The 25854-nt window shown below is 33.8% G+C and overlaps 2 protein-coding genes across 4 annotated transcripts; one reads left to right on the forward strand and one right to left on the reverse strand.

Annotated features, from left to right (window-relative positions):
* Window positions 1-650: 650 nt before the first annotated feature.
* LOC127799408 (peroxidase 63) lies at window positions 651-1897 on the reverse strand. Its single transcript, XM_052333419.1, has 2 exons — window positions 1384-1897; window positions 651-1285 (listed from the first exon to the last, which is right to left on the reverse strand). The coding sequence occupies exons 1-2, from the start codon at window positions 1827-1829 to the stop codon at window positions 763-765; spliced, it is 969 nt and encodes a 322-aa protein (XP_052189379.1). The 5' UTR covers window positions 1830-1897; the 3' UTR covers window positions 651-762.
* A 14774-nt stretch (window positions 1898-16671) lies between these two features.
* LOC127798984 (uncharacterized) lies at window positions 16672-25381 on the forward strand. Of its 3 annotated transcripts, none has more exons than XR_008022511.1 (3): window positions 16672-16789; window positions 18253-24108; window positions 24946-25381. XR_008022511.1 is itself a non-coding variant. In XM_052332648.1 (3 exons), the coding sequence occupies exon 1, from the start codon at window positions 17176-17178 to the stop codon at window positions 18148-18150; it is 975 nt and encodes a 324-aa protein (XP_052188608.1). In that variant the 5' UTR covers window positions 16687-17175; the 3' UTR covers window positions 18151-18299; window positions 22356-24108; window positions 24946-25381. The 3 variants fall into 3 exon arrangements, 2 of the variants coding, with proteins under 2 accessions (XP_052188608.1, XP_052188606.1); XM_052332648.1 differs by having other exon boundaries at window positions 16687-18299; window positions 22356-24108; XM_052332646.1 differs by having other exon boundaries at window positions 16687-24108.
* The last annotated feature ends 473 nt before the right edge of the window (window positions 25382-25854 follow it).

Below are 25854 nucleotides of genomic sequence, written 5' to 3' on the forward strand. Positions count from 1 at the left end.
CTGAACTTTTAAAAAAAAAGTTAGCCAGAAAACAAACGAAAGAAGTCTAATGAAAAATTAAGGAGGTAATCATTTGCCTCCCATAATAATTGAATTAACGCTCTCCCTTTCATATAAAATAAGCGCCCTATCTAACTAACTAAAAAGATATGAATCACTTCCGGAGCATCTTGTCACACTTCTAAATATATGATTATTTCTTCCTTATAGAGTGTGCCTTTAAACCTATGGGCGCTCTCGGATAAGCAGCCAAAAATTAAGTAGAATTACCGCAATCGAGAAATGTCTCTAGCGTACCACCGGGCATTGCCGGTAAACGAGGAAAAATTTGAAGCATGTGAATTCAAGAACCAAGAACTGCTCGGCTATAAAGAAAACCAAACAACTGACGAAATCCCGCTTCTTGTCTACCACCACCACCATGTGCCAATGTTCCATGGCACCATGAGTTGGACAAAATAGACAAAACTCACTCTCTGAACAGAAAACGAAAACACACACACACGCACAGGGTATCTATATTCTTCCAAAAAAAAACCCAGAAAATTGAATCACCCCCTTGAAAATTTATGATCTCCATTGCCCATACAGAGCCCAGCACAATCGATTGAACGCCAAGACCCACCCAGAGATTCATCCATGCACGAAGAAGACGAAGCAATTCTATGTATATTGAGCTTAAAATATCACCTTAATTCGTGAAAAGAATCAATTTAGAGAAACCAATCACACAAAACCAAAACCAACCCCTTTGAAGGATTGTTAATTAAACGCATCACACCGGCGCCTGATCTCTCCTTGCTGCCCAGCTTTCACGCCGAGGATGCTCAGCTTTTCCATCGCTCCACGAAATGCTTCGAAGAACGCGGTCTCGTTCGCCGCGTACGCCTCCACGAAAGGCCTCGTCCGCCGATCGGAGTACAGCACCCGATCCGAGGACAAGAGACCCAGACCCTTCGGGAGGTTTCGGAAGTACATGTTGTCGAACTTGTTCGGCGTCATGATGTCGTTGAACACCGACAACGACGGGTTCTGCCGGGAATCGGCGCACGCTCTTCTTAGTCCGTCGGCGTACGTGGGATTGTACGTGGGGTCGGTCCGGGAGAGGTCGGCGCTGAATTGGTCGCAGTGAGAGAAGCCGATCGTGTGGGCGCCGTTCAAGGCCACCATTTCTTCCACGGAGAAGCCTTTGGAAGCGAAAATCTCGATCAGTTCAGTCATCGGCATTGTGGGCTTCGGAAGAGTGGATTCTGCGAGGGCGGGGTCGGAGACGAGTGCGTCCTTCCTGTTAGAAGAAACACGGCTCTAATACCATATTAGGGAAGATGATGAAAGAATGGAGTTCTAAGAGAAAACATCGAAATGAATTGGATTATTCTGTACCGGCCGAGCTGGACGGGGTAGAAGGGACCGCCCATCATGGTGAGGAGGTCGCGGGAGGCAACGGCGAGGATGTCGGAGCAGGAGACGACGGAGGGGCAGGCTAGCTCGAGGGCGGTCTTGGCGCGGACGACGAGGTCAAAAGCGTCGCCGGGGAGGGAGAGGTTGATGTCGGCGTCGCGCTCGGCCTTGTGGAAGGGGGTGGAGGAGATGAGGACGGAGGCGTCGCAGCCGCCGGCGAAGCAATCGTGGAAGAAGAGGCGGAGGATGGCGGCGGCGGTGGTCGGGGAGGCGATCTGCTTGGTGGTGACGGTGTCCCGCATTATCTCCTCGAATCTGGGGCACGTGGTCTGGTAGTAGTCCGGTCTCAGCTGCTCTGACTGTGACTGAGAGAGTGAGAACGGTGAAAGGCACAGCAACAGAACGAGTGAAGCCAATGCCATCGCCATAACAGAATTATCGGTTCTTCTTCTTCCTCTTCTTCCAGAGAGAGAGAGAAACAGAGAAGAAGAAGAAGAAGAAATTGGGGGGGGGGGGGGGGGGGAAGCCAACTGGGCAGGGTTCTGACAGCTTAGCACCAATCACGGAAAATCTGCTACGTGGGGGCCATCCAAACGCGGCGCAAAGTGGATTTGATTTTTTTTTTTTTTAAGTAGATGTTCTCTCCCCAGGAAGGCCTGTTGCCCGTTGGTAGCTAAGTTAAGTTAGCGAAGGGCAGCGAGAAGGTTAAAAGAAAAAGCGATTATGAGATTGAGATTGAGAACGAGATTGCCTCTTGTTTGAAAATTAGAATTGATTATATTTCATCATCTCTAAAGTGTGTTCTTTTTAGTGTTTTCAACTCGTTTTTTGTTTTTTATTTTTAATTTTTTCAAAACACGTTTCTTTATCTATTTTCAAAAATATATTTTGTAAAACACACAAAAAAATTTACGCAAAAAACTCAAAACGGCAAAATACATTTTCGCTGTTTTTAGTCAAAACCAACCCCTCAATCCAAAACACGAAAAACAACAATTATTTTCACCTTTTCTCTTCCACCTCTCTTCTCTTTCTCTTTTTTTCTCTTCAAGCTTGATCGCCACCATCATCCACGCCACCGCCATCACCGCTATCACTACCATCCACGCTTACCACTGCCATCATCGCCATCGCCTGCCACGGCCATCACCGCCAGCCAAGCCCAAATCCACCTGCCACCGCCATCGCCGTCACCACCACTACCCTCCAAGCCCAAATCCGCCACCGCCATTGCCTTCCACGCCTAGATTTGCCACCGCCATCGCCACCACCACCTCCCCCACTCGCCATTGGCCTCCACCAAGGGCGGAGTCAGGATTTTGATTCAGTAGGGATGAACTTAAATACAAAAAATATAATTTTAAAAATAAGATAATAGTGATAATATTAAAATGACTTTTCTTACAATTATTTTTTACAACTTTTCGTACGAGAAATTGCAATTATTTAAAAAAGTTACATTAATTATTTGAATCTTTAGACTCATCATGATCACGAAAGGCTAGTTCTTGTCATAGAAAAAGTCGAATACAATCAATTGATACATTTAGACAAATTCGATTATCACATAGTGTTTGTTCTAATTGGTTGAAGAAAACTATCTCAATATTTTACTAGTGATTCATTAAGGTTTCACAGTTATTTTGAACTTAATTATGTGCATTATTATCATCTCCAACATGAACTTAAAGTATATCTTTTTAAAAAAAAATTACTGAACTTTTTTTTCATGAAAGAATCACTATCTCCTTGTTCCCCATTATTTATTTTAAAAAGATAACAGTATAAGTAAAATTTAACATATTTGCTTATATTATATTCCAACTAATTACTAAATTCATTAAACCAAACTGGAATGAATCGTCTTGATTTTGAGGCTGATACAGACCTTTTTATAAGTAGAGTCTTCTAATTTAATCATGAAAATTAATATTGTAATCCATTATTGTAGTTCTTAGTCGGGAATTTATAGAAATTTGTACAACATCAATTTGCTCAATACTTGCTTTGTTAATTTGTTTATTTTCTTCAATATAAATTTTCTTCATGTTTGCTTTCTTTACTTCATTATTTTCTTCAATACGTAATTGTATTTACATCATCATTGTAAAAAAAATGTTGTGATGATTACTATTGCACCATTATATACTTGGTTTGTTTAGTACTTATTTTTTTTTATTTCTAGTAATAAAATATAATATAATATTTTTATTTTTAGTAGTAAATTATTATACAAAATAAAAAAATAAATAAAAAATCTGGCCTAATGGCTCCGCCCCTGCCCTCTACGCCTAGATCGGCCACGGCAACCACCCGCCATGCCCAAATTCAATCGCCCGCCACCACACTCTGTCATTTCTTTCTTTCACCACCGCTTCCACACCCAATGTAATATAGTTTATTTATTTATTTTTTTCAATGATATTTTTAAAATTTTGAATAAATTAATATTTTTCTATTTTATGATTTATAATTTTTTTAATATTTATGTTGTGATTAATTTAAATTCAAAATTAATATCAGATTTTAATTTATAGGTAAAAATAAATTTATTATGGAATTAATAGTTGAGTCAAATTAAAAATGACTTTAGAATGTACTTTGTAATTTTAATATATTATATATGATTAAATTATATAACTTGTATTATATTTGAAATTCTTTAAATTAAATTTATAATTTATTAATGAATATTTATAATTTATTTTGAATCAATTTTTTTAAATAAAATATCATAAAATAATATTTTACAAATTTTCAAAGCAAACACGTTTTCCAGTTTTCTATTTTGAGAAATAATTTTTTAAAATGAAAAAAAGAACGAGTTTTAAAAAATCTCAAAACAAGCATTCAAAACACAAAATTAAAAATAAATTCAAAACTCAAAACTAAAATACAAAGAGAACACCACCTAAATTGTTGATATTGTTTTTGTCCTTGTATTTGAAGTTAACAGCTCTGAAGCACATAAACGACTCGGAGATGTCGTTTTGACGTTTTCGAATTATTTTTTATTTTGGAAATGCAAAAAAGGGCTAAGAAACGATTTCTTGGTCGTTTCTATAAATTGTGAAACGTTCTAGGACCGTTTTGCAATTTATAGAATTTTATAGAAATGCATTTCCAGCTAAAAATGCAATTCAAACAATCACTCACATACGATTCCCAAAGTTCCACCTTTCTTGATTCTTCTTCTATTCCTTCTTCTTCTTCCTTTTTCCCTAATTTTAGTTTGCTTTTTTCTTCTCATTCTCCTCCATCTCCTTTTTCCAACGATTTTTCTTCTTTTCCCTTACCATCATTCCTTATCTTTTGGAGAAATCCTCACCATTCCCTCGCTTCCAGTTCCTTTGCCAATCGTTCATTCTCATCCCTATTACTTTTCGATCTGGTTTGTTTACCGATAATCGTCGGCACCAACCGTCAGACTTTGGTAGTTTTTTCTCTAAGTAATTAACCCCCCATCTCTCTCTCTCTCTCTCTCTCTCATGCATTAACTCTTTGTTGTTGATAAAAAATCCTCAATTCTGTTGATTATTTGTCATACATATACTCAACTATATTCTAATGAATTTGTTGATATTCTTAACTCTTTGTTGTTGATAGAAAATTAGTATTGAATTGTTCACCCATTTCATGATTCTACAGTTATTTTTTTGGGTATTGACAATTAATGGAGTGCATGAAGTCTAATATGTTATATTTTAAATATATATTTATATACCAATGGTCAATTCTATTTAACTACATGCCTAAATTTTCTTTTCTTCTAGATAGTTTTTCATGGTCATTCATAAAATGGTATTTTGTGAATTTTGCTTATTGGACCAAATGTGACAATTGCATTTTAATAAAATCATCTAATTTCATTACTAGAAGTCAAATATTTGTAAATTCTAGTGAACTGAGAAGATTATCAAATTAATTTTGCAACTCATAGGAAACTTTGACGCAATGGTGTCAACTCATAACTTGGTAAATAATGAATAAGACCTAATTGATTATGAAGCCATCAAAAAATTTCAATGTGAATCAATTGGACAAAATTTCAGTGTGAATCAATAAGACCTAAATTATGTTTGAACTATTTTTATATAAAAAATTATATTTACAAAACAACCTTTATATTTTTAAAATTTACAGTTTACCCTGCATTTTCGTGTCCTAGCTTTTGGAAAAATGTCGTTTCTCTATTTTTGTTTCGTATAAAAAACGTTTCCCATTTTTATTTTTATGTAACCTAGGTTAATAGCAACCAGGCATAAAAAAAAAAAAGAAAAGAAAAATTTGAACTAGTCAATTACTTTAGGATGAAACATGAGTATCCATCCCAACATAAACCTTAGGCTTCATTCTAAGGACAAAATAAAATGGAAAGCCAAGTCCTTGGGGTATGGCATTTGGCACGATGATGCTAAAGTTGTCGTTGATTGCGTTGGTAGGTCAATTAAGCCATGTTCTCTATCCCCTTAATTTATTAGTGCCTCATAATGTGGTAAAATTGACATATGCTTGAATTTGGAATAGCGGTGTGAACTACAAAGCTATAAAAATCACTTGCAGCATTTATTCAGTTCAATGAAGGAGAAAGAGGAGAATCAAGTGTTGGGATCAATATACCCCAATCCTTAACTTGTGAAAACCTGTGAGGAAATAAATCAACCAGCCAAGTATTGAGTGCAACCACAAAAATAAATGAAACAATTAATTTATGTGGAAAACCTCCTTAATGTAAGGAGTAAAAACCATAAGACCGAGGTCCATCCAAAAATTCTACTAATATGACCAAACATAGGTTATAAAATTCTCTCAACAATCACAAAAGGAAAAAGATAAAACAAAGAATCAAACTTATCTCAAATTACTGAAATAACAAAGGAATTACGGAAGAACAGACCAAACCATAATGTAGTACAAAAATGGCTCAATTTCCAAGGATCCCGACCTCTAAATTCGATCTCCACCGTTCAGATTCTAGAACCACGAGTCTCGAACATACCCTCTAAATTTCAACTCAATCGAAGCACAAAACACTATCTAAACAACTATTTGATCACAACTGTGAAGTCAAAAACAGAAATCCGAATTTCTCTAAGAATTTTGCTGTTTTTCCTTCTATTTTTCTTACCTATAATGCACGACTTTTATAGCCTAAGAGGCAAAAAAAAAAAAAACTCTAATCTCATTAAGGATATTTTAGTCCCATGACATAAAAACATTAATGAAAGAAATTGGGTCATTCGTTTAGAAATACCCAACCATTATCAAGCTATCATTTTAGGAATACTCAAACCATTATTGGGTCATCCTCCAACTAGAAGGGAAGCCCGACCCAACAAATCTCCCTTTTCATGACTCGTTGGAGGAGATTGCCATTCTAGCTATTGATCGACAAGTCTCAAGCTTCTCCCTTGGTAATGCTTTTGTCAACATATCAACTTCATTATTATCCATGTGAACTTTTTCAAGTTCCAAAGCCTTAGTGCTTAGAACATCACATGTCCAATGATATCAAACATCAATGTGTTTTGACTTTGAATAAACGGATTTTTACCAAGGTGAATAACACCCTGACTATCACAAAACAACACATAATGATCTTGCTTGAAACTGAGCTCCTGGAGATATTTCTTCATCCACAACAACTTTTTGCGTGCTTTTGTAGCTGCAATGAATTCTGCTTTAATAGTCAAAAGTGCAATACACTTCTATAACCTAGATTGCCATGCCACATCTCTACCTGCAAATTTTACCAAATACCTTAAAATAGATTTTCGAGAATCAACGTCTCCAGCCATATCAACATCGGTGTAACTAACCAGTAATGGTTTCTCACCCCTAAAGGTAAGACTTAACCCAGATGTCCCACGTAGATATCTCAAAATTCACTTAACGACATTTCAATGCTCTTTTCCCGAATTAGAAATAAAATGACTAACTGTATGAACTACATGAGCTATATTTGACCTTATACATATCATGGCGTACATTAAACTCCCTACTGCTAAAGCATACGAAACCCGTGCCATATCATCTTTCTCTAAACTTGCAGTAGAGTTTTGTTGACTCCTCAATTTAAAGTGTGTAGCAAGAGGAGAGCTAACAACTTTAGTAAAAAACACCCTTTTATACCCTTGCTCTCCCATAACTGATTTAAATTTTTTATACCATTGTCTTAGTGCTTATTTCAACCCATAAAAACTTTTCTTCAAACGACACATATAATCATTTATTTCTTCTTTAACAAAGCCTTCTAGTTGTACTATGTAAATCTCTTCCTCCAAATCACCATGAAGGAAGGTTGTCGTTACATCTATTTGCTCAACCTCTAAATCAAGACTAATAGCCAAACCAAGAACAATGCGAATAGATGACATCTTCACAATAGGGGAAAAAAATCTTATTGAACTTAACTCCCTACTTCTGGCTTAATCCTTTAATAACTAGTCTAGCCTTGTATTGACGAAGCAAACTATGTTCTTCATGCTTAATCCTGTGCACTTACTTATTTTGCAAAACCCATTTACCCTTAAGCAACTTTATTAACTTGAATGTGTGGTTTTTGTATAAAGAATCCATCTCATCTTCCATGGTTTTTCACCACTTTTCCTTGTGTTCATCTTCTAAAGCTTCATCAAAGCTTTCCGGTCCTCCCTCTTTAGTAACTCATATTCACTAGGATCATATCTCGTGGATGGTCTTTGATCTCTTGTAGATCTTCTAACTGGAGGAAGGTCCTCAATAGTTGGTGTCTCAACATGATCATCTTCACCAACACCATCATCAACCTGTGCGGGGAGCATCTGTGTTAGGTGAATCAATTTGAACCTCATCCTTAACTTGACCCTAAATAGATGTAGAAAGAACTATCTTTGAATCAAGCAAACCATCTCTATTCTGAAATGATTTTTCGAACTTATCAATTTCTTGAATTGTCTAATCTTTAATTAACACAACATCTCTACTCCTGATGAGTTTCTTATCAATCGGATAATAAAACTTGTACTCAAATTCATCCTAACCATAACTGATGAAAACACACTTTCGAGACTTTACCTCAAGCTTGGACCTCTCATATTTAGGAATATGAATAAATGCCTTATACCCAAAGACCTTTAAATGACCATAGAAAACATCCTTACTTGTCCAAACCCTATCTAAAACATCACTTTGTAAAGGTGTGCTAGGTGACAAATTCAGCACATGCACTACAGTACTCAAAGTCTCACCCCAAAACCATTTCGGTAAATCTACATGTGAAAGTGGCTGCACTCTCACCCTGCAATTAAAACACAATAAAAACAAATCATAATAAAACTTTTATATTTTTTTTATTTTAGTGAGAGGTTTATACTCGCCAGTGTACGAGTGCAGTTGTAGTCCAAATTTATATTTATATTTTCTAGATGAATCCAGGTCATCCACTGAGAGATTTATTTATGGCAAAAGAAAAAGAATGTCACACACACGCACACGCATTTGGACAAATTGACAACAAGATTTTTTATGGTTTTATTTTTAGACAACAGATACTAGAAAATAAAGTAAGGCAAAAATTGAAATAAACATTAAACGTAAAAATATGAATTTGGATAGTGCTTGAGTTAAGACAATTTCAGTACCAACCCGTTGATTCCCAAATTTTAGCATAAAAGATTAGCAACATTAATTTAATTTCAGATATGAGGATTTGTTATTAAATGCAATTAGAGATGATGATAGTTCTAGGTTAAGCAATCCCCATACATGATATGCGGGATTCTAATTTAAGCAACTACCATAAATTCAATTACAATTAATATACAAAACAACTAAATTAATCATCCAGATTTGGGTATGATAGCGTTTCCAGTTCTAGTAACTCTCATACATGGCATGAAAGCTCTAAGTTAGGCTTACGCTCCAATCCAAACCTAGTGATTTTTTAATAATTAATACACACTCATACTGAAATTTAAATTAATGTTACTTATTTAAAGCGCAGCTTTCTTTGGGAATCATTGGCGTTGGACACTGTCCTTGCCTTAACCCAAGATTAGATTTAACTACTCATTTTTATTTGAAAGTTAATTGACATAAATTTAAATGACGTAATTTAAATAACAGAATTTAAATGACAAGAAATTTAAAGGCATAAACTAACCGGCCATTTAGGCGGTGGATAATTAAATGACAAGAATTAAAATTGCAGAAATTTAAAGGCATAAACTAACCGGCCATTTAGGCGGTGAATAATTAAATGACAAGAATTAAAATTGCAGAAATTTAAAGGCACAAATTAACCGGCCATTTAGGCGGTGAATAATAAAGTAATAATAAATGACATAAGAATTTAAAAGAAGAAAGAAAAAAAGTAAGATTATAAGAGAAAGTACTAAAGAAAATGAGAAAGAACAAGAACAATTCTCAAAGAGAGAATTATAAGGAAACAACTAAACTTTTATTCAAGAATAATAATCACACTTACAAATGCAATCAAGTGATCTATTTATAGGCCACAAGATGCAATACAAATCACACAATTTCAATTATTCAACTAGACATAATTATATCTAATGGGCACTCACACACTTAAAGTTAAATGGATTTTAGCTATAATACACACCTAATATTAAATGGATTTTAGCTAAAATACATACCTAATAAAGCATTCATAAAGTTAAATGGATTTTAGCTATAATACACACCTAATATTAAATAGATTTTAGCTAAAATACATACCTAATAAAGCATTCATAAAGTTAAATGGATTTTAGCTATAATATCCACCTAATAGTTAAATGGATTTTAGCTAAAAAACACACCTAATAAAGCTCTCACATAAAAAATAAAAATAGATTTCTATAAATTGGTTTTTAATCTTCATTAGGATTAAAAATAATCCTTGGGCCTTCTCCAAATAATATCTTCCATGGGTTGCTCAAATTGGGTCTTAATTCTTCATGGGCTTGAATTCTTCATGGACTTTAATTTTTCATGGGCTTGATTTCTTCATGGACTTGAATTCTTCATGGGCTTGATTTTTCCATGGGTTTGATTTCTTCATGGACTTGAATTCTTCATAGACTTTAAGTCTTCATGGGCTTGAATTCTTCATGCCTAAAAAAAAATAAAAATAATTTAATGTTATTAATAAATTATATATTATATATATGTATTACACATGGCACATATATATATTATATTATATTATATATATTACATGCATGCATATAATGATGTATATGTATTATATATAATTTTATATATTATTATTATTATTATTAAATTTTACTTTAAAATTTCATTTCATTCATTTTTCAATTTAAACTTGCATATAACCATAAAATATATATTAATATCTAATTTAAACTATTTTTAATATCAAAAGAATGGTATAATTATAACAAAATTTTTATAAAATTAACCACTAATCAGAAAGCAAGCACTAAATCCTCTCAACAAGTGTTATGTTCATCTTCTCTACCAACTCATTCAACTGAGGTGTCTTAAGTAACGTCTTCTGATGTTTAATACCATGCTTTTAACAATAAGCATCAAATGGTCCAAAGTACTCTCCTCCATTGTTGGTTTGAATACATTTCAACTTTTTCCCCGTCTGTTTATCAATCAATGCTTGGAATGGTTGAAAATACTTAATACTTGATCTTTACTCTTCATAGTATAAGCCCACACCTTTCTTAAGTGATCATTAATAAACATGACAAAATAAGATGCACCACCAAGAGATATTGTTTTCATCGGACCACACACATCAGTGTATATCAAATCAAGTATTTCTGGCTTTCTTATAAGATAAAACGATTTGAATGAGACCCTATGTTGTTTGCCAACCAAATAGTGACCACACTTTTTCAAGTGTACACTAGAGATTCTTGGAATGAGCTCTTTCTTAAACAACACAGACATTCCTTTCTCACTCATGTGATTGAGCCTCTTGTGTTATAACTCAACAGTACCATCATTCTCCACTGCATTCACAATGTCTCTAAAAAGTTTAGCTTACATCACATACAAAGACAAAGATTTGTTATCTCTAGCCACAACCATAGAACCTTTTGTAAGCTTCCATTGACCATCACTGAATGTACTACAGAAACCCTCATCATCAAGTCTCCCAGTTGAAATCAAGTTCAAACAAATATTCAGAACAAGTTTAACACCCTTAAGCACAAGTCTAATACCATTACTAGTTTTTAAGCAAACATCTCCCATACCAATAACACTAACCATACCATCATTACCCATCTTGACGGAACCAAAATTACCTAAGGTATATGTAGTAAAGAATTCTTACCTCGATGTAGCATGAATAGAGGCTCCACTATCAATGACACAACTGCTCTCGTGACATGCAAAATTCACAACATTTTCATCAAGAACAATGAGAAACTCTTCAATAACGACTGCAACTCATTCTTTGTTATCTCATTTATTCTATCCTTTTCTATTTTTGTTATCTCTCTTTAGCTTCCAACAGCTCTTCTTAACGTGCCCCTTTTTATGACAGTGGTAGCATTCTACATTTGCAAACTTATTTCACTTATCTCAGATTTTACTTTTACTTCTTTTTGAATCCCAATTCAAACTCTTCCCCGTTGACTCAGTAACCAGAATATCAGATTGTGAGGAATTAGCTTGTGAATTTTTTCTCATTTCCTCATTTAGAACACTACTCTTTACTAAGTCCATAGGAGATAACACCATTTGGAGCGGAATTAGAAAGTAACATTCTAAATGTCTCCCAAGAATCTAATAGCGTGCTAAGAAGCCATAGACCTTGAATCTCATCATCCAATTTGATTCCCATACCAAACAACTAATTGAACAATCCTTGAAACACATTCAAGTGATCTAACATCGAAGTCCCTTCTTCTTAGTTTAAATCAATCATCTTCTTAATCAAGAACAAGTTATGATTTCTATCCTTCTGAGCATACAATTTGTAACACCCCAAATTTTTCTTGAGCGTGTTATAACTTATGATTTTGGGAACATAAAATTTTTCATATCACAATAGCTGCCATACATCACACAAATTCCCAAAAACCCTAATTTTCACCTTTTCAGCTTAACAAACCCAATATTAAATAGCTAAGACATGTGTTAAAATTTCAAATACGGAAGCTAGATCGAACCTGATATGGTTCACAATCATAATGCTTTATTTATCATAAAAATTTTCAAGGAGTCTACAAAATGTATTAATATACATCGTCTCTAGCAAATGATAATTGAACATCTTAAACATATCCAAAATTACATAGATTCGCATATAAATAAAGATATTCTAAATATGCTACAGACAACAGATTAAACTTATTCTTCAGCTACCTCCTTTTCCTTAGAGCTGCTTGTCGAACCTGGAACGTTTGAATATTCCAGGGACATAGTCCAATTAAAAGATGAATCTTCTAGTGAGAAACTCCAAAAACAGTTTTTATAGATACATGATTAGGTATAAAATGTATGAGAAGACAACGAGAACTACTCCGAAGTGCCTCGTGAACATGTCAGCCTCCTCCAACGAGAGCTTTCTCAATGGCGCACGCATAGCGCCTCTCGGGAGGTCCCTAATCATGTCACTTCGGCCCAACTTCATAGAACTCATGCGAGCACCACATCCGTTGTGCCTTAGACTCACGGTCTTCCCCACGAGAGCTTTCTCGATGGCGCACGCATAGCGCCTCTCGAGGGATCTCCGACTTTTGCCCTCGGCTAACAACAAATAGGTATAACAGTATGGCCACACGAATTTTATAAATGCAATAGTTAAAAAGCCAACAACATATATTTTCAGAAAAATTCAATTCATAAATGCAACATGATTTCACGTAAGCAAATAATAAGAGTTTACGTATAAGAACTTCACGAAATACGAGTTATGCAATAGAAGTCTCTCATAAGAGGAATAAAAATAGGATTTGGAGTATAGGAGTCTCACGGAGTCTCACGTTGTTGGTTTATCTCTTCAACGGTATAATTTCACAGCAAACGGCCTAGGTTTCTACAGAAAACACACGTTTTGGTAAACCTAACCTCAAATATTTTTACATAGGGTTGAAGGGTATTAAAGTAGGGGCATAACTGGAAAATTGCATGTAAAAAGGACCCCTCACGCGCCCCAAGAAGGCTGGCCACGCGCCCCCACGCGCAGCCATTATCCGGCGCGTGTAACTCACGAGCAGGCACCAGATTCCGAACAGCAACGCGTCGTTTTCGTATTTCGGCCATATCTCCCTCGTTTTAACTTCGATTCGACCTCCGTTTGAACCTACGCGACCCTCTCTTCCCCCTCTACAGGATTATCAAAAAAAATGAGACTTACCTCACTTTTTTTCTGACTGATTTTGGCGAACTCCGGCGAAGACTCGCAACTCCGACGAGGCTCGTTCTCCGCCGCTTCTCCGTCGCTTTCTTCCTGCCTTCTTGCCGAACCTCCTTCTCTCTCTCTAGAGCAAGCTCCTCCTCTTAGAGTGCTTCACTCCTCAAATTTGTTTGGAATGGTTTGAGAGCAACTCAAGGTGCCTATTTATAGAATCCTTCAACCAATGGTGTTATGCCACTTGTCACAATCTTAGCGATGGACTCCAAAGACTCAAAGCCATAATTGAGTGGCTTTTGAAATCCAAAACTAGAATTAATCCATCTTTTGAAATCCAAGCTAAAACCCTAAACTTCTTTCAAATAACACTTTGGCCCATATTTCAAGTTTTCAACTTTAACATTTCACCACCTAAGCTCATAATTTCATCATTCTTTCATTTGGATAATTTTTTTAATTAGAATTATACCCTCAAACATCAAATTTATCGAGATACTTAAAATCTCGAATTTAATAACTCAAAATTACTTGATATATACGATTTTTCGGAGCCCCTTACCATCATTCGGCTATTTTAGGCTACAACTTAGCTTAACCGAAAAACCGTCTCTGATTTAATTTCTTTCAGCGTCATAAATCTCGCCTCGAGACGCTTGTCAAAAATATATCTTTGTCCTTAGGTATCTAAGCTCCAGGGCACTCCCTACGACCGATTCGGTCACTTATTGCTATTTTAAGCATATTTTTTGATATTTTAAACTCACTTAAAATACGTGGCAACTTTACGAAAATATGGGGTATTATACAATTGCTCTAGCTTCAACCACAAAGAATGAGCATGAGTCTCACTACTAACATGGTTCAATACATTATCTTCCACCTATTGCCTAATTAGCCCACACACTTGGCGATGTAGCAAAGCCTATTTAGCGTCAGATTTACTGATTAGTGGTTAATTTTGTAAAAATTTTGTTATAATTATACCCTTCTTTCGATCTTAAATATGGTTTAAATTAGATATTAATATATATTTTATGGTTATATGTAAATTTAAATTGAAAGATGAATGAAATGAAGTTCTAAAGTAAATAATAATAATATATAAAATTATATATAATACAAATATATCATTATATGCATGCATGTAATATATATAATATAATCTAATATATATATGTGCCATGTGTAATACATATATATAATATATAATTTATTAATAACATTAAATTATTTTTATTTTTTTTAGGCATGAAGAATTCAAGTCCATGAAGAATCAAACCCATGGAGAAATCAAGTCCATGAAGAATTCAAATCCATGAAGAAATCAAACCCATGAAAAATTAAAGTCCATGAAGAATTCAAGCCCATGAAGAATTAAGACCCAATTTGAGCAACCCATGGAAAATATTATTTGGAGAAGGCCCAAGGATTATTTTTAATCCTAATGAAGATTAAAAACCAATTTATAGAAATCTATTTTTATTTTTTATGTGAGAGCTTTATTGGGTGTGTTTTTTAGCTAAAATCCATTTAACTATTAGGTGGATATTATAGCTAAAATCCATTTAACTTTATGAGTGCTTTATTAGGTATGTATTTTAGCTAAAATCCATTTAATATTAGATGTGTATTATAGCTAAAATCCATTTAACTTTAAGTGTGTGAGTGCCCATTAGATATAATTATGTTTAATTGAATAATTGAAATTGTGTGGTTTGTATTGCATCTTGTGGCCTATAAATAGCTCACTTGATTGCATTTGTAAGTGTGATTATTATTCTTGAATAAAAGTTTAGTTGTTTCCTTATAATTCTCTCTTTGAGAATTGTTCTTATTCTTTCTCATTTTCTTTAGTACTTTCTCTTATAATCTTACTTTTTTCTTTCTTCTTTTAAATTCTTATGTCATTTATTATTACTTTATTATTCACCGCCTAAATGGCCGGTTAATTTGTGCCTTTAAATTTCTGCAATTTTAATTCTTGTCATTTAATTATTCACCGCCTAAATGGCCGGTTAGTTTATGCCTTTAAATTTCTTGTCATTTAAATTCTTGTCATTTAATTATCCACCGCCTAAATGGCCGGTTAGTTTATGCCTTTAAATTTCTTGTCATTTAAATTCTGTTATTTAAATTACGTCATTTAAATTTATGTCAATTAACTTTCAAATAAAAATGAGTAGCTAAATCTAATCTTGGGTTAAGGCAAGGACAGTGTCCAACGCCAATGATTCCCAAAGAAAGCTGCGCTTTAAATAAGTAACATTAATTTAAATTTCAGTATGAGTGTGTATTAATTATTAAAAAATCACTAGGTTTGGATTGGAGCGTAAGCCTAACTTAGAGCTTTCATGCCATGTATGAGAGTTACTAGAACTGGAAACGCTATCATACCCAAATCCGGATGATTAATTTAGTTGTTTTGTGTATTAATTGCAATTGGATTTATGGTGGTTGCTTAAATTAGAATCCCGCATATCATGTATGGGGATTGCTTAACCTAGAACTATCATCTTCTCTAATTGCATTTAATAACAAACCCTCATATCTGAAATTAAATTAATGTTGCTAATCTTTTATGCTAAAATTTGGGAATCAACGGGTTGGTACTGAAATTGTCTTAACTCAAGCACTATCCAAATTCATATTTTTACGTTTAATGTTTATTTTAATTTTTGCCTTACTTTATTTTCTAGTATCTGTTGTCTAAAAACAAAACCATAAAAAATCTTGTTGTCAATTTGTCCAAATGCGTGTGCGTGTGTGTGACATTCTTTTTCTTTTGCCATAAATAAATCTCTCAGTGGACGACCTGGATTCATCCAGAAAATATAAATATAAATTTGGACTACAACTGCACTCGTACACTGGCGAGTATAAACCTCTCACTAAAATAAAAAAAATATAAAAGTTTTATTAAGATTTGTTTTTATTGTGTTTTAATTGCAGGGTGAGAGTGCAGTCAAATTTTGGCGCCGTTGCCGGGGGGATTAAGGCAAAAACAAAAAGAAAAAAAATAAAAATAATAATAAAAAAAAGAATAAGCATCTCTTGATAAAATCGGTAACTCTATTTCTCTTTTACTTTATTTTTGTTTGTGCATTGTATATGAGACTGAGATCAGGTAGAATTTTGAAACAGTATTTTCATATCATTCTGAGTCTTTACCTGCAATTGGATTGTCAACTTTACACTCATGTCTCAAAATTACTACAATCTGTCTGCACAAGATACTTATCATGATGAAAATTATCATTTTGAATCTGATTTGTCTAGACCTCTTAAGGATTATCTATACCCTCTTAGGCAAACTACTTTTGATTTGCAACCAGACACTGCCCATTTGTTACCCACTTACCATGAAATTGAGGTTTGGTGTGCTGTGTGTGAGACTTCAACTCATTTAACGGATGACTGCCCTATAATACCTGCTTTTAAGGAAGTATTGTATGGTCAATCCAGTTACACACACACACAATTATGAGGGAATGTATTACCAGAACCATAAGGAAAACTACCATTCGGACTTTGATGCATATCACCTTAATTCACACTTTCATCCAAATTTCTCATGGGAAAATGATTTTGTAGCCCAACCACATGAGCACTTCCTTTCCCAGCCTCAATCATTTCAAACGAATGAAGGGTCTACATTCGATGCATATCAACCCCCTCATGGGAGTTCATTAGAAGATACCTTCAATCTATTTATGCAAGGCCAAATGGAAATTTTTACACAAATGTCCAAATGTCAAGAACATACCATTAGAGTTACAGAGGACATTAGGAACCAATTGACACAGCTAACACAGACTTTGAGCATGTCAGAGCCTGTCCATCCCAACTCACTCCAAATCCCATTAATAAAACCTATCATCAAAAGTGAAAGTCAGGAGCAGGACATAGGAGTGACTGTCTTAAGGAATGGAGAAATAATTGAGAAACTTGATGCCCCTAGGACAGTACACCATTTGGTGCAAGAAGAGAGAGTGGTTGATCACAGTGAGGTAGATGTCAATGAAGCCTTGGAGGAAGAAAAAGACCAAAATGATGTAAGAAAAGAAGAAACCTGGGAGGAAGAAGAGGATAAAATTCGAGAGCCAAAATGTGAAAAAATCATAAGTTTATCCACATTTACCCCTCAATTTCTATCTTTTAGGTTAGTTGATATTATTGAGGATCAAATTAAACCAAACACGTGTGAGATGTTTGTGCAAATTAATGTGCCATACGCGGATATAATAAAACCAACACCTCCGGACGATATATTTTCAAAATATATATGTGCATTCATGAGAAAAATCAATTTATATAATTTTGAAAATAACTTTAAAAGTGGTGTAGTGAATGGGAGATATTATACGATTAGGTGGGCAACCACTTATTTGATCCTTAATTGGAAGAAAAGAAAAAAAAAATTCTAAAAAAATAAAAATAAAAATATAATAAAATAATTTTATATATATATATATACATATAAGTTGTTCCTTTTCTTCATTACTTAACTAGTGTTTCTCTATGTGCAGTCTAAATAAAATTTCTCCATACGAGTTTATGTATTGAAGACCGCCAGGTATGCCTATCTTCTATCCTTTTATTGCCAATTGAGGACAATACGCAATTTAAGTTGGGGGGTAAGGTGTCTACAAAATTTTACCTAAAAAAAAAAAAATTAAAACAAAATTAATTAAAAAAAAAATTTGAATTGAGAGAGACAGAATTGACGCTGGTGGTAGCCATCTTTTCTTGGGCAGTGCAATCACACTGCCCTATAAAGAAAGAAGGCACACTGCCAAATGTTGAAAACAGAGGCGCCGAGCGTTGAAAAAAAAAAAAGGCACACTGCCATTTGTTGAAAAATGAGACGCTAAACGACGTCAAGTCTGACGGTGCAATTATGGCATGCCTCGAGTCGAGTGTAGAATAGTGATGCCCATTGCTCTATAAGAGACTCCATATCTGTATGAGGCAAGTCACCCCTCTTGAGCTCAATCTTCTCTCCTTTGTGTTATTCTCCGATCAGGTACTCTCATCCCTTTTGTAAAGTTTATAGTTCTTTACTTTCTTCTTAGTATAATTTTTTTTTTTTTTTAAAAAAAAATGGATCTTTATCTCTCAAAAATTCACAAGTACTATCCATCTCTCCCGCAGAATGATTTGAAAAAAATTTATGTTGCTAGGTGTGAAAGACTTAGGTTGTTGATGCTTAATAACATCCCTGAAGATATTCGTTGGCTGATCGAAGCAAAAGTTCGATTAGCTGGTGAAACTTTACCTAGTTTTAAGCATTTTCCAAGCTTAGGGAAGAGTAGTTTTGCGAAGAAAAGAAGAGAGAAAAGAGTGAATGGTTGTTACAAATGTGCTCGATGGACCTGTAACACACGATGCAAATCTGTGGGGTTTACGTCCATAAATCGAGAAGATAAAATTAGTTTCATAAAGGATGGACTGAGTAAGGAGTCTTTGGATGATATCCGATTGACTCTTGAGACGCATCCATGTGGAATAGTGCAAAGAGAACTTCTTGCTTTATGGACCCAGTTCAGAAGTGACCACCAACGCTATAGTCTTGGGAATCTAACTAAAAACGACCCTGTTTGCCAATCTATAAGAAAATTGGATGGGAAGCTTATCCCCGCTTCATAGAAAGTGTTTAAGCCGTTTCTGGACGTAAAACCAGAGGAAGATGTGAGCCACAATCACAACTACTTATACATACGCATGATTTTTGTTTGTATTTATTTCTTGTTGAATTGTTGTATAGCTACTTTTGATCGCTAAACTTCTTTTCAGGACATACAAAAGGAACAAACATGGAATGCCAGTTAGTTCGTCGAATCAATACCATATGCGTACTTTGTGGCTCTCAACTTGGGAGCGATATTTGTTACGCACTTGCAGCGAACGAACTTGGTAAAAAATTAGGAGAGAAAAAAATTAATTTGGTATATGAAGGGGGAAGTCGTGGATTGAATGGTTATGTTTCACAAGCTGTACATCTTGGAAATTCATCTGTGGTAGGTATAATGCCAATCCCTTTAGCTGAACCACATATTTCCGGGATTACACGCGGTCAACTTATAGAAACGACTTCTATGTCTGAGCGCATGGCTTGTAAGATTTATCAGTCAGATGCCTTCATTGCTTTACCAGGAGGTTTTGGAACACTTGAAGAAATCTTTTGTATAATCTCCTGGGCCAAGAGTAATCTCCATACCAAACCCATTGGACTTTTAAATGTTAACCATTTTTTCGATGGGTTACTCTCTTTTCTTGATCAGGCTGTGGACCAACAGTTCATTTCTCGTTCAGCAAGAAAGATTCTCATTTCTGCATCCACCATTGATAAGCTGCTAGAGAAATTACATGCTTATGTTCCACAGTATGATCCTCATGAGCCTCGGATAGACTGGTCTAAGGCAATTAGTAACAAGCGCCAAAGGGGTCCGATTAATTTAGATTTATCACTGTGAGAAATGCTCTTTATTAAGATGGCTGAGTAAGGAGTACTTTTTATACTCTTGAGACGCATCTAGTTATTGTACAACTCGCAGAATTTTTCTTGATTGTGTTCTTTAAAAAAAAAAAAAAAAAAAAAAAAAAAAAAAAAAAAAAACAAAACAAAACTGTGGAATGTTGTTAGCAAAGTCTTTGATAAGATGGCTAAGTAAGGAGTACTTTTTGTACTCTTGAGACGCATTTTTTTATCTTATGACTTGCATCAATTTTTATTTTGGTATGAAAATATAAATATATATATATATGGTGTGCTCATTTGTTGTTTAAGTTTTAGCAGTTCACAGCAAAATGAACTTGTGGAGTTACAGGTATTCCTAACAACCCTAATTTATTACTGCAATTCAAGTTGGGGGGTGTAAGGTTTAGTTATGAATTATCTGGTTCATATTTAACTGTGAGTTTGCTATTGCTAGTTTGTAGTCTTGTGTGAATTGATTATCTTTATCTGCTCTTATTAAAAAAAAAAAAAAAATTGTGTTTCAAATAACGCTATTCCTAAAGTTTTGAAGTTATGCACTGATAGCCGGTTAAGTTTGCAATACGAAACATGGATGCATTGATTTCTTATTTGAAAACGTATGTGCATTAGAATAAGTAATTTGCATTCATCAGGGATTCAAAATTTAAAAATTGGTTATCGGTCATAAAGTCAAAGGTAACAGTAATTAGCTGATTAGTACATTGTATGATCCCTCAACAGAAGTGGAGACTATTACCCAAGTAAGTGTTTGAGCCTAATAACCATTAATTCTGAGTGAAATAATACTTACTCTAAATATGCTCTCTTGTTTATCTTATCTTTTCAATGGCTTCAAAATATCAATTCGCTTTGAATGTCTAGTATGATAGCGGATAAATTTGACTGGTTTCAAACTTCGACTTAGATGACTGAGAAGCATGATAGGGGGATCAATTTCTTTCAGTTTGAGCCTATTAAACCTTTTTCTTTCTTTAAATTAACCTCCCTTGCTATCCCATTTGAGCCATTTGTAGTACAATTTCTTTCGTTACTCTCGGTTAACCCATAACCATATGAATTTTATCCAACCTGGTGTGATTTTGGGAATTAATCTGTCTTTCTATTTTCATATTTAAAGAGAAAAAGAAAAAAAAAGAGAAAAAAAAAGAGAAAAAAAAAAGAAGAAAAAGAAAAAAAAAAGGGGGGGGGGCAAATTCTCTTAGCTATTCAGCACAACTGTTTCAAAATAAATGCTAAAAAAAAAAAAATCCCGACACACCCTTTGCACACTCTACATTTTTTTTGACAACCCGTATTAACCTTATAGCCCCATTACAACCCAGTCTGGTCCTTGTTGATGCTATAAATCATGTGATCTCAGAATTCGAGTTTGGAGTAGGGAATCATGTTTAAATTCAGAAGTTACTCATCTAGAGCATTATTCCAATCATGGAGCTATGTCAATTTCCTTGTTCTTTCATGAAAATACGTTCCTTGTATTTGGGATAGCACCGAGTTTTGAACTTGTTCTGCATTTACTCTTATAACGGTGCACCCCCTTGTGTGTACACCTGAGGAATCCTTTTTATTGGAGAGAAAATTCATAGTGAGATTTGAAGTCAAAACTTTGAGGGAGTAAGTCTGTGTGTTGGTTATCCTAATTTCTATTCCTGAGATTGTATGACCTTTAACCAAAAATCTGATTTAGAATGCTAAATTACTTATTCGATTTTATGCATTTTGGTTTCGAATTTGAAATTTTTACATTCATATAGTTATTGTGAATAAAGTTTGGCAGGTGTATAGTCTGATTGCTAAGGGACTAGCAATGTTTAAGTTGGGGGATATGATTAGTGGTTAATTTTGTAAAAATTTTGTTATAATTATACCCTTCTTTCGATCTTAAATATGGTTTAAATTAGATATTAATATATATTTTATGGTTATATGTAAATTTAAATTGAAAGATGAATGAAATGAAGTTCTAAAGTAAATAATAATAATATATAAAATTATATATAATACATATATATCATTATATGCATGCATGTAATATATATAATATAATCTAATATATATATGTGCCATGTGTAATACATATATATAATATATAATTTATTAATAACATTAAATTATTTTTATTTTTTTTAGGCATGAAGAATTCAAGTCCATGAAGAAATCAAACCCATGGAGAAATCAAGTCCATGAAGAATTCAAATCCATGAAGAAATCAAACCCATGAAAAATTAAAGTCCATGAAGAATTCAAGCCCATGAAGAATTAAGACCCAATTTGAGCAACCCATGGAAAATATTATTTGGAGAAGGCCCAAGGATTATTTTTAATCCTAATGAAGATTAAAAACCAATTTATAGAAATCTATTTTTATTTTTTATGTGAGAGCTTTATTGGGTGTGTTTTTTAGCTAAAATCCATTTAACTATTAGGTGGATATTATAGATAAAATCCATTTAACTTTATGAGTGCTTTATTAGGTATGTATTTTAGCTAAAATCCATTTAATATTAGGTGTGTATTATAGCTAAAATTCATTTAGCTTTAAGTGTGTGAGTGCCCATTAGATATAATTATGTTTAATTGAATAATTGAAATTGTGTGGTTTGTATTGCATCTTGTGGCCTATAAATAGCTCACTTGATTGCATTTGTAAGTGTGATTATTATTCTTGAATAAAAGTTTAGTTGTTTCCTTATAATTCTCTCTTTGAGAATTATTCTTGTTCTTTCTCATTTTCTTTAGTACTTTCTCTTATAATCTTACTTTTTTCTTTCTTCTTTTAAATTCTTATGTCATTTATTATTACTTTATTATTCACCGCCTAAATGGACGGTTAATTTGTGCCTTTAAATTTCTGCAATTTTAATTCTTGTCATTTAATTATTCACCGCCTAAATGGCCGGTTAGTTTATGCCTTTAAATTTCTTGTCATTTAAATTCTTGTCATTTAATTATCCACCGCCTAAATGGCCGGTTAGTTTATGCCTTTAAATTTCTTGTCATTTAAATTCTGTTATTTAAATTACGTCATTTAAATTTATGTCAATTAACTTTCAAATAAAAATGAGTAGCTAAATCTAATCTTGGGTTAAGGCAAGGACAGTGTCCAACGCCAATGATTCCCAAAGAAAGCTGCGCTTTAAATAAGTAACATTAATTTAAATTTCAGTATGAGTGTGTATTAATTATTAAAAAATCACTAGGTTTGGATTGGAGCGTAAGCCTAACTTAGAGCTTTCATGCCATGTATGAGAGTTACTAGAACTGGAAACGCTATCATACCCAAATCCGGATGATTAATTTAGTTGTTTTGTGTATTAATTGCAATTGGATTTATGGTGGTTGCTTAAATTAGAATCCCGCATATCATGTATGGGGATTGCTTAACCTAGAACTATCATCATCTCTAATTGCATTTAATAACAAACCCTCATATCTGAAATTAAAATTAATGTTGCTAATCTTTTATGCTAAAATTTGGGAATCAACGGGTTGGTACTGAAATTGTCTTAACTCAAGCACTATCCAAATTCATATTTTTACGTTTAATGTTTATTTTAATTTTTGCCTTACTTTATTTTCTAGTATCTGTTGTCTAAAAACAAAACCATAAAAAATCTTGTTGTCAATTTGTCTAAATGCGTGTGCGTGTGTGTGACATTCTTTTTCTTTTGCCATAAATAAATCTCTCAGTGGACGACCTGAATTCATCCAGAAAATATAAATATAAATTTGGACTACAACTGCACTCGTACACTGGCGAGTATAAACCTCTCACTAAAATAAAAAAAATATAAAAGTTTTATTATGATTTGTTTTTATTGTGTTTTAATTGCAGGGTGAGAGTGCAGTCATTTACCAGCGAGTTTCTCTTTGAAAAACACAGGTAAATAGTAGTATTTCACATAAAAAAGATCCTCCATCTTACTTTTCCATAAATGATAATTTGTACTATTCAAACTGATTATTCGACTAGTACTTATTTTCATAGTTTAACACAAACAAATAAAAAACTTGAACCAAAGCTCTATACCACTTTGTTGGGATCAATATACCAAATCCCTAACCTGTGAAAATCTGTGAGGAAACAAATCAACCAGTTAAGTACAAATTGCAACCACAAAAATAAATGAGACAACCAATTTACGTGAAAAACTCCCTCAATGTGAGTAGTAAAAAGTAGGAGACAAAGGTCAACCAAAAAATTCCACTAATATAACCAAACTTGGGTTGCAAAATCCTCTCAACAATCACAAGAGGCAATAGATAAAACAAAGAATCAAACTGATCTCAAATCAGTGAAATAACAAAGAAATTAGGGAAGAATAGATCGAACCATAAAGTAGTATGAAAATGGCTCGATTCCCAAGGATCTTGACCTCCAAATCAGATCTCCACCGTTTATATCCTAGAACCATGAGTCTCAAACATACCCTCCAAATTTCAACTCAATCAAAACACAAAACACTATATGATCCACTATTTGATCAAACTGCACAAACAAAAATGAAAATATGAATTTCTCCAAGAATTCTATTGTTTTTTTCTCTCATTTTTTCTTTTGTTTTTGTTTTTTAACCTATTATGCACAATTTTTATAGCATAAGAGGCATAGAAAAACCCTAATTTCATTAAAAATATTAGTGAAAGAAACTAGATAATTCTTTTAAAAATATCCAACTATTATCAAGCTATTCTTTTAAAAATATCCAATCATTATTAGGTCATCATTCCAACTAAAAGGGAAGTCCGACCCAACATTAAGGTGGTTGCGGTTCAACTCGACGCCATCGGCAGAGGGATCCAACCCAGAGAAGGAAAAGTGAAAGCTGGCATCGGCAGGCAACGAATTGGATGTATTTAGAAAGGGGAAGTGCATGTGGGCTGGTCCCGCACCACCGCCAGAATGAGTGAATGATTCCATTTGCAATGGCCCAACAAGGCCATGGCCATCATGGCATGGCATGGCATGGCTCCCCGAGCCGATGATAAACTAATAAATCATCATTTTATATGAATTTTGTAACATGTAACTATTAATAAATTATTTATTATTAAACCCACCCTTAATCCAAACTCAGGAGGTTGGTTGGCATTTTATTTACCACCAAAATGTTACTTATATAGGATCCTCTGTTGTGGACATGATTTATGAGTAATTAAATCCTTCGTTTCCTATTTTGATCTCTTTATTTAACTTCTCTCACGTCACGTCCTATAAATCATCCTCCTTTATAGATTTTCCCAAATCATCTTTATTATTATTATTGTTTGGTGGAGTCAAGACACTTGTAATTTTTCTTCTTGTTACTTTACTTTGCTAATTTCCTTAATTGCATTTATATTGTACTGATGTTAGTGACAATATATTGACCCCATTATCCTCAAGTCTCTCTGTTTTCTTTCTTTCTTTATTTTTAGTAACACCACATCTGGCCTTAAGTCGATTTTAGTGGCAGACTTCTGCGGTTATTCGTTACATTTTGTAACTTTCTCTACTAACTTCTAGTAAATAATGAATGAGATTGATTTAAATCATTTATAATTGTTATATCATAAGTAAAGATCTATTAAAATTTTAAGAGTTTAAGATATCTTCTTGAGTTAAAGGCATAAATTTTCTGTACGCGGA

The sequence above is a fragment of the Diospyros lotus genome, chromosome 4 (assembly GCF_014633365.1).
Source record: "Diospyros lotus cultivar Yz01 chromosome 4, ASM1463336v1, whole genome shotgun sequence".
Lineage (NCBI taxonomy): Eukaryota > Viridiplantae > Streptophyta > Magnoliopsida > Ericales > Ebenaceae > Diospyros > Diospyros lotus.